The sequence below is a fragment of the Genypterus blacodes genome, unplaced genomic scaffold (genome assembly GCF_046128005.1).
Source record: "Genypterus blacodes isolate CSIRO-AG114 ecotype Tasmania unplaced genomic scaffold, CSIRO-AGI_Gbla_v1 ptg000105l_1, whole genome shotgun sequence".
NCBI lineage: Eukaryota > Metazoa > Chordata > Actinopteri > Ophidiiformes > Ophidiidae > Genypterus > Genypterus blacodes.
Window position 1 is genome coordinate 1094604 of NW_027466909.1, and position 15002 is coordinate 1109605.

Genomic DNA, 15002 nt, shown 5'->3' on the forward strand with positions numbered 1-15002 from the left:
GTTATTAGTTTGTTTTTTTCCTACACATGACATATAGTTTATTTTAGTCTAATTATCATCTAACCAGGTGCAAAATGGGTTTATGGTAGATATAATAGGAATATGTATACATATGTCAGCATTCAGTGTTGGTTTAACAATGGGACAGCAAACCCTAAAATCATAGCTGCACTGAAAAGGATTGACTTATTCACTAACAACACAGAGGCACAGGGTAAATATTTGTCATTTTGGGGGATTATTCTGTAAATGAAGATGAAATCAGGACCTTTGACCCTGGGCCTCCACTAATCCGTGTCAGTGGGATCCTGCTCTGCACTGAGCCACTGATCTGTCTGTGTGGCAGCACGGTGCTAAAGCAGAAAGAAAAGGCAGAGCCGGTCGTAAGACAGTGTGTCACAAACTCTTACAGCCTGTAGCACACAAGTGCCACATTCATCAGCTACACGCCAGAGCGTTTACACCCGCGCCATCAACAACAGAGAGGAAGAGCACACAGAGGGCAAAGGGGGAGAGAGGGAGGGATGGATGGATCAAACATCATTCAACACAATGAAGAAGCTGAGGCACGATTTGAGTATAACATTTGAGAATGAGCCAGAGGAAGATGGTCAAACACAAACCCTCTGCTGCTGCCAACACAGAGGCTTTGAGGGTAGAGGAAAGAGGAGAAAGGGAACCAACAAAGGACAGAAGGAAGGATACAAGGAAGAAAAGATAGAAATGAGCAAATCAAGGTGACAAAGAATAAAGGACACAAGATGAAGTGAAAGGAGGACAGTATAGTATATAGAAAGAATATACAAGTATAACCAGTTTGATACCCATCAGGTATATCTGTTGGTAGAAAAAGTACAATGTTACACTTTGACGGTAAAAACCCTCAGAAAGACCAATACTCAGTTTGCTTAGTGTAAATATTTTGCACCTCTGGTTAACGACTTTGCAATGGTTATACAAAATGTATTTGCACTTCTTCTTCACTTCATCCCCTTTAGTTAAACCTTTTCAGCACTTTTTATGTATATTATTTTCTCTGCAGTTCCAAATCCCAGCATCTGTCTTTCCTCCTCGTGTATCATTACTGATGCTCACTCTCTCTCTCTCTCTCTCTCTCTCTCTCTCTCTCTCCTCTCTCTCTCTCTCTCTCTCTCTCTCTCTCTCTCTCTCTCTCTCTCTCTCTCTCTCTCCCCCCCCCCCCCCCCCCCCCTCTGTTTTAATTGCGGCGGGTGTGAAGGGCTCTAGTGGAGGTGTTGCTGCTGGATCATCCATCTCGTTTTATTACTCAGTGACTCTGCTGCCGCTCAATTTGTCACCAGCCTCGTTCCCTGATAACGGACATTTGTCACCGTCCTATGTTTGCTTGTTGTAATGCCATCAGCGCCAGTGACAGCCACTTGGCAAGGGACACTGGGACACACACACACACACACACACACACACACACACACACAAAATGTTGTATGACCACAGGGATACACACTGCAATAAAGATCCACAGAATGCTTATTAGGGGCAGACCCACTGCCATTAATTACACTGCTGGGAGACATGTGTGTGTGTGTCTGTGTGTGTGTGACATGGTCAGACAGATAGATGAAGTGCTCTATACAGATTACAATCCCATTAGCTTCATAGATGAGCATTCCTTTCCAATTACCACATAAACATCAGCAATTACATCAACATTTTTGATTATTAGTCATGAATTGTAGTCATGATCACTGACCCAAAATCACAAATGTAGCAAGTGTGTATGTTGATATTGGGGAGAGTGAAATCTCCTATTCAGTCTTTACTTCGATTGTTATCACTGACCCTGAATATAAAATATAAACAATCCTAAACTCCTACAAACTCCTTGGAAAGACATAAACAGCCTCTCGGTGTTGTTCTCCTTTTGACCACTGGGAGTCAGAAGTGTGCAGGGTTTTTGAACAGCTTTGGGGAGGAGTGTGTGGTTGTTTGTGTGCGTGTGTAACTGGCTGAGTTGGATAAACCATCAGGATGAATAATTTGGATTTATAATTCATTAGAGTTTTGAGTGAAATAATGGAAAATAAAACACATAGGACATTAAAGTAAAATTAGTATTACAGTATTATTTAATTTATGTCGCTATAATGAAAGAAACACAATTGAAATATGGTTATAATGTCATTTTTTCTGAACAAACGTGGTGTTTGTATTTCCTGTTTGTACAAAATATATATAAAATTATATTTTACAATGTACAGAGTTGACATACAGCATACATACAGAATACTCTGGTAGAGGAAACTCTTATTCATAACAAATACCAGTAATATACAGTATCTTTGCAAAGTATGCCACTTATGTACAGCTGTACTAAAATACACATGTAAATATCAGGAGTACATACTATTATTTTTACATTATTGCTTCATTAGAGAGAATATTAAAGAATTCTTCATCAAAGTTGCTGATTTTACGTATAGAAACTCAGAAATGACTCATTCATTCATTCTTTCATTCATTCTACTCATAAGCATTGGTAGCATTCTCACAATGATACAAATATGCGATAGCTTGCAGCTAACAGTTCCCATATTTCCCAATGAGCAATGCTACCAAAGCTAATACGAAACTTTTGAGTCGTTTAAGTGACATCAAAGACATCTCAACAATAAAACTTTGAATATTTTAGTGTCCTTTTTTGAAAGGCTCAGTAGCTCTGAGCGGCTCCACATCTGTAGTTTGTCATCCAAGATGTTGATGAAGACGTCATGTGATCTTGGTTTGTGATCACAAATCAAAATCAGATTCCTGTTGAATTCAGAGCTACTAAGAGCTCAGCTAAGGACCAGATGTAGAGCTGTCAAACTCCAGTGAGGTGTGTTCCAGGCCGCCGTAGCCGTTCATCTTTTTCAGCTTGAGTTGGTCCACGTGGGTGAGGCCCTGGGTCTCTAGGATGGCCTCCTTCTTAGTAAACATCTTACTGATCTCCATGAAGGTCTTGTTCCTGGTCTCTGGGATGACAACGTAGACGTAGACGGCCACAGACAGACAAATGGTGGCAAACACCAAGTAGCAGTAGGACCCTGCAGCCATCTGATGGATGAGGCAGGCAGAGGGACGGACGGATGGACAGATGGATGGATGCGTGAAGGATTGAGGAAGAGGAACAAAGAAGTTAAGATAAAGATAGATACTATGGGTGTGCCTTTCATTATAAATTAAGTATAGCCATAATCAATGCTAATCTGGCGCTCAAGCCACTGCATGGTTCTATGGAAAGCAAAGGGCGTTCACCTGTAAGAAAGGGAAGCCGAAGCCCACGGTGAAGTTGGACACCCAGTTGAGCGACCCCCCCACGATGTAGGCGGCCGGGCGGTGGGACTGCTTAAAGAGCTCAGCTGTGATCAGGAAGGGAACGCCCGCTGGAAACACAGACAAAGACAGACATGTTTCCAAAAATGTTTCTCTCCTGAAACCTGTGGAACTCAGAGGTCAGGGGTCAACGCTGTGAGCTAGTTGAGAACATTTCCCCCCCAAATATTCACATTTTGTTTCCACCAGCACAAATAAATATGTCTGTATCTACATATAGGACTAAACTTGTTGCATGAGGTCACAGTAAATAATGAAGCAGCACGTGATGGACGCCCCTAATCACCCAGTCAACACAATCACATGAACCCAGCTTAAGGTGGCATTAGCTGCTCATTTGAATGCATTTTCAATGAGGAATAATATTTCTGCTCAGGAGTGGCTCTCTGGAATACATTATTCATGGTGATTTGATTATTCATGTTCATTCATCATCTTTCAGACCAATAAGGCTCATGAAAGGCTAATTAGGAGTAAACACACTCAGCCAATCCAGTCAGAGCCACGCCGGCATGTGGACGACAGAATCATTCATCAAAGAACACACACGCTAATTTTATTGTATTTATTTTATCATTATTATTAGAATTATTTGTCTTACATGTCTTAGATGTGGGTATTACCAAACTACACAGATTACTCAGTGTGTGTAATTGCTCAGCACAAAATAATGAGTCATATTTATCACTTACTGAAAGCTGCTCTGGAAAAACAACATCATGTTAAAGCCTGATGTAGAATAAAGGCCGGCACAGCTTACATTTAGAACACGGCTCCTATAGGTTTGTACGCTCTTATTAGTCAGTTATGCAACAAAATTCAGATTTGTAATGTTAAAATCAAGATGGAAACTTAGCAGCTGACCTCGAATTACATTTCAGATTGTTTGGTATGTTATCTGCCTTTCAGAAGTTACTGTATGAGTGTGACCTCTAGAGGGCGATATTCACTCACTGAACACAACCTACAGCAAACTGCATCTACCTGCAGACCACAGGTGGCAGCTCAGGCCTGCAGCTCTAAGTGCTTTGCAGAACTAAAAAACACAGAATAATCTTAACTTAGATGAAAGACTAAAGACTAAAAATATAATAACGATATCCCTAACCCTTCCTGGGACACCTGATGAAACGTACCTGGCCCGATACAGAAGCCAGCGATGATACCGACCACACAGGCGACGCTGACGTAACGCATGAATGAGATGTGAACCTGCAGGGAGAAGAAACCATAGCAATTTATTTACATTTAGTGATTACCGCTGCCAAGGAGGTTGTGTTTTTGCTTCAATTTGCCTGTGTGTACTTACTTGTAAAATGAGTGATAATGTGATTCCAGCACTGCAGATGCCCATCATGGCGAAACCCCCGACCATGAGAGGCCTTCTGCCCAGCTTCTCTATGGTAAAACACTGAAACAACACACAGTCAGAGCTCAAATTAGTCAGGTTATATGTATAAATGTCTGAAGTCAAATGAGGAAGTAAGTAAAAGGTTGTAACCGAACACCAAACTGGGGAAAATGAAGCTAATATGAAGGTCAGTTTCACCTTTCTGGCTTTCAACTCTTACCCCAATAAGTCCTGCAATGATTTCTATGATTCCTGTGCCAGCGGTGGTGTACTGGATCTCCGGTGCTGGAATCCCGGCATTCTCAAAGATGTTGTTAGTATAGAACCAAATCTGTGAGGAAGAGAATGGGACATTGAGGTGAAATCCATTTACTACAACCATTCACGATACAGAGTGTGGTGAAGGGCGGGTCTTAACCACTGAGTGGCGCTGTAGCACTAGGTCAATGAAGAGGATAGGAGAGGCGTTAGTAACTGTCCTTACCCGGAGGACGTGCCTCCCCCTCCATTAAAGTGCCTGGTGGAGGTAGAGCTCCATAAAGCCTTCAGCAGAGCATCAACTTCCCATTACACAGAAACAGAGAGGAGGAGCGACAGACAGATCGGCAGGCTGTTATGATACAAGAAGGAGTTGAGATGACTTAGCTCACGCCTGAGACTCCACCCATCTGCTTATCACTCCCTCTCTCTCTCTTTGCCCTCTGCTTAACCTAAGTGGCCAATCACAGTGATCTGAACCAGGGCCCATGATCCACCTTGAGGAGCAGTTACTGATCTCCACCTCACTTTTCAACAGTTTTCAGGAAAGTGTGCAGTGCCAAGATTACAACTCAAAATGAAACGGGAAACATTTAGGACTTGAGGGCTGCACAGGTGGTACAGCAGAGCCGCAGAGAGGCAGCAGACGCTCGCTCGCATTCGATTCAATTCAATTTGAGGCTTGAGGGAGAGCAGGACAAGACAGGAGGTGTATTAACTGGAGATAGCAGACGGTGATGGTTAAAAGAGCAGGTAGATGAAAACACACACACACACACACACACCTCCTGCAGTGTTCCAGGAGCTGTGCCAAGGCTTGCCAACTGTCACACGCACTTAGGCCTAAAGATCACCTCAAGCATCTGCCACATCACAGTCACCATTACTGTCATCCTCACGCTTACTGCTGCCATCATCAGGATCATCATCACCAGTCATACTGTCGTCAGTGTCATCATCGCCACTATTGCTCTTCTTCTGACAACATTCATCTTCACCATCACTGTTTACATGGTGATCCTCTGGGTCGGCATCATCATCATCGTTTTTTGGTCAACATTATCACGATCTTCATTATTATATATCATATATCAACACTAAGATCAACATCATCATCACCTGCATCTCCACCACCACAATAACAACCATCAGTGTTCTGGTTATCATCATCATCATCATCATCATCATCATCATCATCATCATCATCATCATCATTGTCCTTTCCATGATCATAGTCACCTTTACCACGATGGCCTTCATCATCTCCATCATCACTCAAATGCTGAATATCGGTAATGATCCCCATCTTCCTCAGCTTCTTTTGGTATCAGTATGTTTCTGCATTGGCCCACTTTGTTTAAGCAGAGCTAATTAGCGGCTAAAAATACAGCCTGGAGAAGGGCGCGCTAATGAGTTCAGCTCCAGCGCCTACACTGTGCACTTTGTGGCCTGGGCACCCCGGTAATCATTTGAATAATTAATGAATCTCCGGGGCATAATTCAGAAAGGGAATTTGGCTAATCGTATCGGTGGAAAAATGATGACACAAGCTTTTGGCTTTATTCATTAGACCACGCGAGGCTTATAAAACAATGAGGGATCATTTAGGCCGCTTTCATTTCAGTGTCTTTGTCTAATAAGCGAGATCAATCAGACGAGGGAGCAGCAGGAGCAGGCGGAGGTGGACAAAGGAGGTGAAGAGGCAAGAGGAGAAGGACACAGAGTTCATTGTGGATGGAGGAAGAGAAGTAGGATGAGATCATCCTGCAGAATTCATTGTAAGTTTCCTCACTAAAATGGAAGAAAACACTCAAACAAACATAACTCCTGCATTTAGATTCAATATCCTACTGCTGTAATGTTAAACAAGTATTATAATTAAGTAAAAGTACATACAAAATGTACTTAACTATCTAAACTAACACACATGCTTCAGCCTGGAGAGGTCCCATGGATATTTGGTTTTAGTTAAACTGCAGGAGTATTCACAGTAAAACCAAATCGAATATCACAAGCACAGTGCTTGTAGCATCTTTAAACTCTTGCTTAACAGTGGAATTCTAACATTATTATATGCAGTGTCATGTATCACTCATAAAAAGTCAATAATTAGTGTGTCTATGTGTTTTATGTTGACAGAATTCCTTGTGTTTCGTCCCTAAAAAATAAACTCTGACTCTCATTCAGTGATTTTCCTCACAGGGTTCCGGTTTCCTCATAGCTAATTGCCACTTTCCCACAAATCCATGAAAGGTATTTACATTTCCCCACATAATCATTACTCATTATTCAAGCATCCTTACAGCGTCGATGCCAGACAGCTGCATGCCGATGTTGATCACCACCACACTGAGCACCTGCCAGCGCACTGACTCGTCTAACAGCAGACTCCACACAGACACCGTCTCCACGGACGACAGCGAGCGCTGCTCTTCCTGCATCTCTTCGATCTCGGCCTGGATGTTACACTTGGCCCTGTACCATTTCAGAGCTGAGAGACAGGAAGCAGGGAGAACATCACAGGAAATCACAGGCAACAAATACAGATGTTACACTTACCATCTTCATTCTCTCTAATCTAATCTCCCTCCCTTTGTTGACATGTGGCAGGGGGTCAAACACTGACCTGTGATGGTCGCGTGGACGTTGTGCTTCTCGATCAGCAGGTACCTGGGACTCTCAGGGAACCATGGGAGCAGCAGCAGTTGGATGAATGTGGGCACCACCACCACAGAAAGAAAGAGTGGCCAGTGCTCCTCCTGGAACAGATAGTAAGATTTAACATCAACTCTTGCTGCTCACGCTCAGTTATAAAGTTCTCCCTCTGCAAATTGGGGTGTTTCTGTTCAGCCACCTTTCCCAGAAGCTCGTGGAGACCAAGGATTTGGGCGGCGAAAACTCCGGTGCCGATAAAGATGCTCGGCACGAGACCCAGGAAGCCTCGCAGGTTCTTGGGGGCGATCTCACCCAGGTACATCGGCACCACGCTCAGAGAGATACCTGCATTATTCCAGGAGGAGACAGATAATGGATTGATTTATGTCAGAACCATTAACAACTGTGCAACATCTGTATGAAAATGCCAAATATCTGGGGGGGAAAGAAGCTAATAGGGAGAATTATTAAGATCAACTGTTGATTAAACTGGAATCAATCAATCAAATTATAGTAGAATACAAGTAGTATTACTCCTACAATGACTGCAAGTGCTACAGATAAAAGTTAGGATAATAAAATAAAGAAAAATTAGAGAGACAAAGTGTAGATACGATAATGTAAGAGAAAAGAAAAACTAAAACTAAAGAAATTAAATATTGTTTAAGATAAAGTAGTCAACTTCTAATGCACAAAGAATGACATCACCAGGTTTGTTTATTAATTAAATAAGACAAAGGCCACGAGTCAGCTAGTCTTTTACAAAAAAAAAGAGTGTGCGTGTGTGTGTGTGTGTGTGTGTGTGTGTGTGTGTGTGTGTGTGTGTGTGTACCAGAGTGAATGCCTGTGATGAAGCGGCCAAAGATCACCATCTCAGGTGAACCACAAATCCTGCTGAAGCCCATGAGGGAACCGGCAATAAACACCAGCACTGATGTGTTCACCACTGTGCCTTTCCTGAAAACACACACACACACACACACACAGACACACACACACACACACACACACACACACACACACACACACACACACAGACGGGATGATTATGAATGTACATAAACCATATGACCTAGAGGTTTATGAAACAGCAAGGACAGCAGCAGTATATTAGTCCGGAGAAAGACAGGAGTAACCCCCCTCCTGCTAATATATACACACAGTCATAACAGCAGACATGTACGCCTGTATAAGTCCTGATTAGCCATAAAATGCTAACACAGCTCACAGGGGTGGTCATGAGCTGTGATTAGCCATAAAACACTGCTGTGTGAAGAAAGTGATCAGCCTGTAAATGGGATTGTAAATCGCCTGTTTTTCATTTGCATTTAAATGTCCACTGAAGTTGTGTGACATAGTGGAGATGAATGGAGGTTTCAGCTGATTTGCACTGATAACTTGGTTCACTTCAGAGGCTGGAACACTTTGGAAGGGCAGAGAGGACGAGGAGAGAGGAGAGGCGGCCCTGGTGAACGTCTACGTGGAGGGTATTATCGTTAACAAATCATGAAGGTAGAACGATAACCTCTCTTCCCGTCGCCCCTCCTCTCTAAACGGCTAATCAATGGAAAATGTCACTGATGACACAGAGGGTCAATGAAGAGCAACAAGCGGAACTCAAACTTCCATTTTTTGTTGTACTGGCTGTCAGATTTCAATGAGAATGATTCCCTTCAGGTCATAATTCTCCCTAATAGAGAAACGACAAACAATGAAGCGACACTAAACTGAAAATGAAACTTAAATCAGGAAATACCGTTGGAAAAAAAAAGAAATTTTTACCAAAGTGACCTTGGTTGACATTGTGCTCTCTCTATAATACATGTATGGGCATGTGTGTGTCACTGTGAAGCTCCTATTGTTTGGTGTGTGTGTGTGTGTGTGTTCAGGCACCCACAGCTCCAGATGCTGCTGAGTGTCTCTCAGGCCAGCATTGCCAACTGGCCACTGTCCACATGGTCAGAGAGTCTAGTGGTGTTATTGAGTTAGCGATAAGGACACACAACCCGCATCCAAACCCAGCTTGGAGGTCTACCAAGGACACGTATTCCCTACTTGTGTTCCAAACAGCAGTTAGAAGGGGGATCAAGCCATGTCTGACCTTCATCGACCTGTACTGGAGAATCACAACCTTGGTTGAATCTGTGTTACTTCCTGCACCAAACTCGGAACAATGTCTCAGCGTACAGAAATCAGCATTTGTGCCTTTGCGTGTTGTGCAGATTTCTCACCTGCCGAAGCGTGTGACCAGCATGCCCACGATGAGCGAACCCAGCAGACCCCCGATAGCAAAGACAGACACGGTGAGAGAGTACATGAGGGTCAGAGCCTCACTATCGAGGCCGGTTCCATTGCGACGAAGCACCGTCTTGTTGTAGAAGTCCTTTATGTACTGAGGCGAGGCAGGGGAGAGACAGCAAAGCAGTCATGGTATTGTAGCATTTGGGTGTGTTTCTATACGCTCAAAGATGCTTAGTAGTTATATATTTCAAGCCCAGGTTCAAGCCCAAGTACAAGTTTACAAATCACTTGAGTTTCCCAGATAACCTTTAGGAGGAAAGCCACAATAAATACAAACATATGACTGCTCGGAAAGTCTATTTAGTCAATCCTATCAATCAGAGCGCATTCCTTCCCAAATAGAGAGAAAACCTTGTCTCGGCGCATCATGTGGCTCAGTTATCTTGTTTCACGAGACCAACAACGACACACACTCGCTTGATCTCTTCCTCTCTTTTCTTCGTTTTGACATTTCCAACTCACAGTCTAATCAAATTCCGCTACCCTGTCTTTTTTTGACCCCGGCCTCCTAATCAATTTACCGCGAGATGGCACGAGTTGGTCGGCCAGCATTAATCTAAACAGCTGCAGGAGGAGATGACAGGAAGACACATGCCAAGACTCAGCTGACAGCGTTATGATTGTGATATGCTTTCAGTTCAAAGCCAAAGAGGCTTCAGTGAGTGTGTGTGCTCATGTGTTACACATGTTAGTTAAAGATGTCAGTGTAGGATCCAATAACATCACAATTAGAGCATAACATTGGTTTAAGATAAGAGAAATAACAGTATTATCAAGTCTCATAGTGAATAATGACACCTGTCCCTCTATAATCACATAATGCTTGATGATAACCCACTCTCTCTCTCTCTCTCTCTCTCTCTCTCTCTCTCTCTCTCTCTCTCTCTCTCTCTCTCTCTCTCTCTCTCTCTCTCTCTCTCTCTCTCTCTCTCTCTCTCTCTCTCTCTCTCTCTCTCTCTCTCTCTCTCTTACTCGTGCGTTTACTCTTGTCGCCTCTAGGTGTCACTGTCGCGCGGATGTGACGTTAAAAGTTAGTTACCTGTTCCGGTAGATCAATGGCGGCCCAAACAAACATTTAAACATCGTTTAAACAGGCGGCAGAATAAATAAATATATTGAAAAAGAGGTCATGTGAGGAACCAAACTACCCATGGCACCGAGGGAGAAGGTGAAAGCACAAGTTATTAGGAAAATAACTAAAAACAGCGAGGAGCTAACTGCGGCTAACCAGGAATCTAATGGACTTTTAGCTAGTTTATGAGAATTAGCTACAAATGTCTTTGACCGAAGTTTGGACGCATCCAAATTTTTGACGAATGGAAATGAACTTTTACGAGGGTTTGGATCATCTCTGCCTAAGAGGAAGATGAAAGAGAACACCTGGTGTAAGGTAAGACAGAGTCAATCTGTTTTATTGTGTTAATTAGCATCGCGTCTCTGTACTTCTGCTGAGTCATTGATGGCGTCTGTCAGTCAGAAACACGCGCGCGGGCTGCTGATGGTTATGATCACAGGAAACTGATGATTTAAAGTCCCGCTCACTTCACTAAAGCCTGTGTTGACACGTGTATGCACTAATGTTTAATCTTTCAACTCAAATACAAATGGAAACTTAACATTAAAACTCCTGAATTATGAAGTGTACATAGTATACAATTATACAATATATTATACTTAATATTTAACAAAATCATTCCCTCACTGCAATATTCCACCAGTAAATCATAAATATGTAATTAATAATACCGCCAAGGATCTGAACTTTACCTGCTGTTGGGTGCAGAATGTGACTTGTGACATGTTTACATTGCTGCACATTTAAATGGTTCATGTTATCTTGCTTTTTCCTGGTGAAACGTTGAATTATTTATGTTTCAGTCTTTGTGTCGCTCTCTGTGTGTCACAGTGATTATAGATTATTGGTGATCCCACATGTTGCATCTCTGTTAATGCTCTGAGCTGCATTCCTGCCAATAAGGACCAGACCCCAAGGTCATGCAGCTCACATTCCTCACAACAAGCCCTCCTCTCTCTCTCTTTCTCTCTCTCTCTCTCTCTCTCTCTCTCTCTCTCTCTCTCTCTCTCTCTCTCCTGTAAACGCACGCTCTCCGTGTCTGTCTAACGTTCACACACTTACACACAGTCTAAGATAGTTTCGCGGCTTGTTGATGAAATATTGTGTCATGCTTTATGGGAAGCTTATCTGTACAATGTGTGGTTTCTATACTTTAGAAATATATGATAATCTAATTAAAAATGTCTCTTAAAAAAAAGGTCTGGCGAAAGAACATTTAGAAAGGGACTTACACGTAGAAATAGCATTGTTACGTCCTACATGCTGTCCTGAGCCTATATCTCTTAATGTCACTATCACAACATTGTGTCAGCCAAGAAACCTGTCTGTGAGTGTCCAAAATGATGTTGTGTACATGTCAACACTTGGTGGACCATCAAAAACTTTAGGATTCATCCTCTTGAAACAAGGAATTACCACAGTAACTGTTATGGAAATGTGGCCATTAGTTTTCAAGGTGTTTAGTTTTGGATGGAAGTCGAGTCGAGCATTAAATTTTGACCCGCTAGAGATAAGGTCATAGGTCAGGTTGTGAGTACTGTACTTAAGTTGATTGTGGTTGACATGCTGCCTATGTCCGTCATATATAAATCTCTCTATTGAATAACTGTTGGCTTTCTAAACCCCACTGTGGTCGAATCATTGTGTGCGTCTGTCTTACCATAGCAGGGGAGTTGACCACAGCCAGATTGTAGCCATAAAGCATGGAACTGCCAAAGGAAGTTAGGAACGCAACTGCCAATAGGGAGCCGGTCAGGTGCTGCGCAGAGAGAAAGACAGAGAGAGAGAGAGAGAGAGAGAGAGAGAGGGAGAGTGAGTGAGATGTTGTATCACTTCATCACAACATCCTGGTCCTTCTCATGGATACATTCAAGGCACTTTCACATCGACCTTGTTTTAGTAATGCTGCGTCAAGGTTGAACAGCCTGGACAAAGTTACATCAAAGTCTGTGATGCCCCCCGGGAAGGCAGTAATGTAAGTATAACGGGTGTGTCTGGAAAGTATTAGGAAATCTGATCAGCAAACACTCACGTCAGATAAGTCAAAGGTTACATCAACATGTCAGAGTCAGTTTGGCTTCTGTATAATGAAGTGTGAAACCAACCAAACCAAATAACAAACATGTAGCTGGAGGTCGAACTCCAGTGTGGACCGACACCCTGAACTTGCTGATATTCTATACTTTAATCAATAATCAGGTGATTGCTACATTGTGGTTTAGTGGCTCTGTGATATTTACGTTAGATATTTCCTGTTCCAGTGCTGAGTTTGAGTTTCTGCTTGTAGACGTTTTTAAGCAGCAGGAGTCTTGTTTGGAATGAGGCTTATTTGCCCTCTTGTTGACATGGTTCCCATTCTTCCCTGCAGCCAAACTAAAGGGCACGGCTGTCTCTGCCTGCCAGCTGAGAGGGGGGTGGAGGGCACACGCATAAAGTTTTCCTACCGGATCTGTGCCCGGGTGTAAAAATGTCCAGCTTGACCTTAAAACCTCAGACACGACCTCGAGTGGTTAACTGGGATTGTGAGTGATCGGCACGGGGGCGAGCTCCAAAGGGATAGCGAGTGAAGGAGGGAGACTCTCGTACCGTCTCACACACTCAAGCGCACACATGTACTTAAGTATAGTACTTGACACAAGTATTTCAAGTGAGGGGAGCTATAGTTGTATCTCCTACACAAACAGTTATATATTAATATTCCTGATATATCACTTTAGCTGTTACACATCAGAATATCAATATATCTGAAATGATTGATTGATTCTTTGATGCAAAGAAAATGGACATCGTTGGCAAAGTTTGACAACAGTCTGATCCTTTCAAGACCGGGCGGTTCACATCAGGCTTTGTGGGATTCTGGCGTCATGTCTCAGGCCTGTTTCTGAACCAGGCCAGAGCCCAGTGGGTATCACTAACGACAGAAACATCACAGACAGCATTCCTGGGTCATTGGTTCAGGTCAGGATCAAAACTTCAGGCCCAAGTAAAAAAAACAAAAAAAACATTGTTTATCTTGCGATGCAGATTTGTCCCATTTGATGCCACATACAGTACATTAAAAGGAATGTATTATCTCAACAACAAATGAATAATTTTCAGTTCAATCAGTTTCAGCCCTATTGAAAACCTATGGTGATGTTGTTAACAGAGCTCACACTTTTACACTGGCATGCACAGGCAGGCACAACTCTGATCATGCAGGTCTTGCTTATCAAAATGGAGTCCAAATCTCCAACAGAATTGGATAGATGCCACATTAATGAGGTCAGAAATGAAAACTCTGAAGTTTAATAATCCACTTTGTTCTAAATTAGTGAATACAAGCTAAACTCTGCTTCTTGATGGTATTAGCCTTCAGAGAATTTGTGTCAGAAACAAAGCAAGGATCTGACCTGATTCACACAGTGAGTCTGGACTTACCGATGTTATTTTCCCTGACGATGGAATTAAAACCTCCTCAGCCATTTTGGAAATCTGCGAAATCCAAACACGAAGCAGGAGTAGATGTTTATATCGTTAAGCCGCCGGGGCTCTCATGGCTTTAGCAGCAGACGTGGTCAGTCACCGTTTTGATAGCGGCAGGTTAAAGTGTCCGGGTCAGTTTAGGAGGAAGCTGCAGGCCTCTCCTCCACTCGTTAACAAGCCCACACAGTGTCATCACATGACGGAGAGCAGCGTGACGGACCGAGAGAAAAGCCTGCTGGAAGTAATTAACTCTAAGTGAATTTATAAAGCAGAGGGGAGGAGAGGAGTGTGAAGCCGAGGAGAACGGAGAAAAAGACAATGAGGGAGTAAGAGAGTAGTGGAGAGAGAAGACAGCAAGAGAGGAAAGGGAAGAAGGGAGAGAAGAGAAGAAGAGGGGAGAAAGAAAGAAATTAGGGGAATAAAGGACCAGATAGCAGAGAAGAGAGGAGGAGAAATAAGTGAGGAGTGGAGAGGAGAAAAGGTGATAATGTAATCCTTTGGTACAGTCAGTCTCCACAAAATCATCTCCTGAACATTGTGACTACA

General features: G+C 42.9%; 1 protein-coding gene across 1 annotated transcript; it reads right to left on the reverse strand.

Moving 5' to 3' along the window:
• Nucleotides 1-2817: 2817 nt before the first annotated feature.
• slc2a15a (solute carrier family 2 member 15a) lies at nucleotides 2818-14456 on the reverse strand. Its single transcript, XM_076160417.1, has 12 exons — nucleotides 14412-14456; nucleotides 12652-12750; nucleotides 9847-10007; nucleotides 8448-8572; nucleotides 7815-7960; nucleotides 7587-7719; nucleotides 7264-7451; nucleotides 4923-5033; nucleotides 4661-4762; nucleotides 4488-4563; nucleotides 3274-3401; nucleotides 2818-3072 (listed from the first exon to the last, which is right to left on the reverse strand). Exons 1-12 carry the CDS (start codon nucleotides 14454-14456, stop codon nucleotides 2818-2820), a joined length of 1569 nt encoding a protein of 522 aa, XP_076016532.1.
• Nucleotides 14457-15002: the final 546 nt, after the last annotated feature.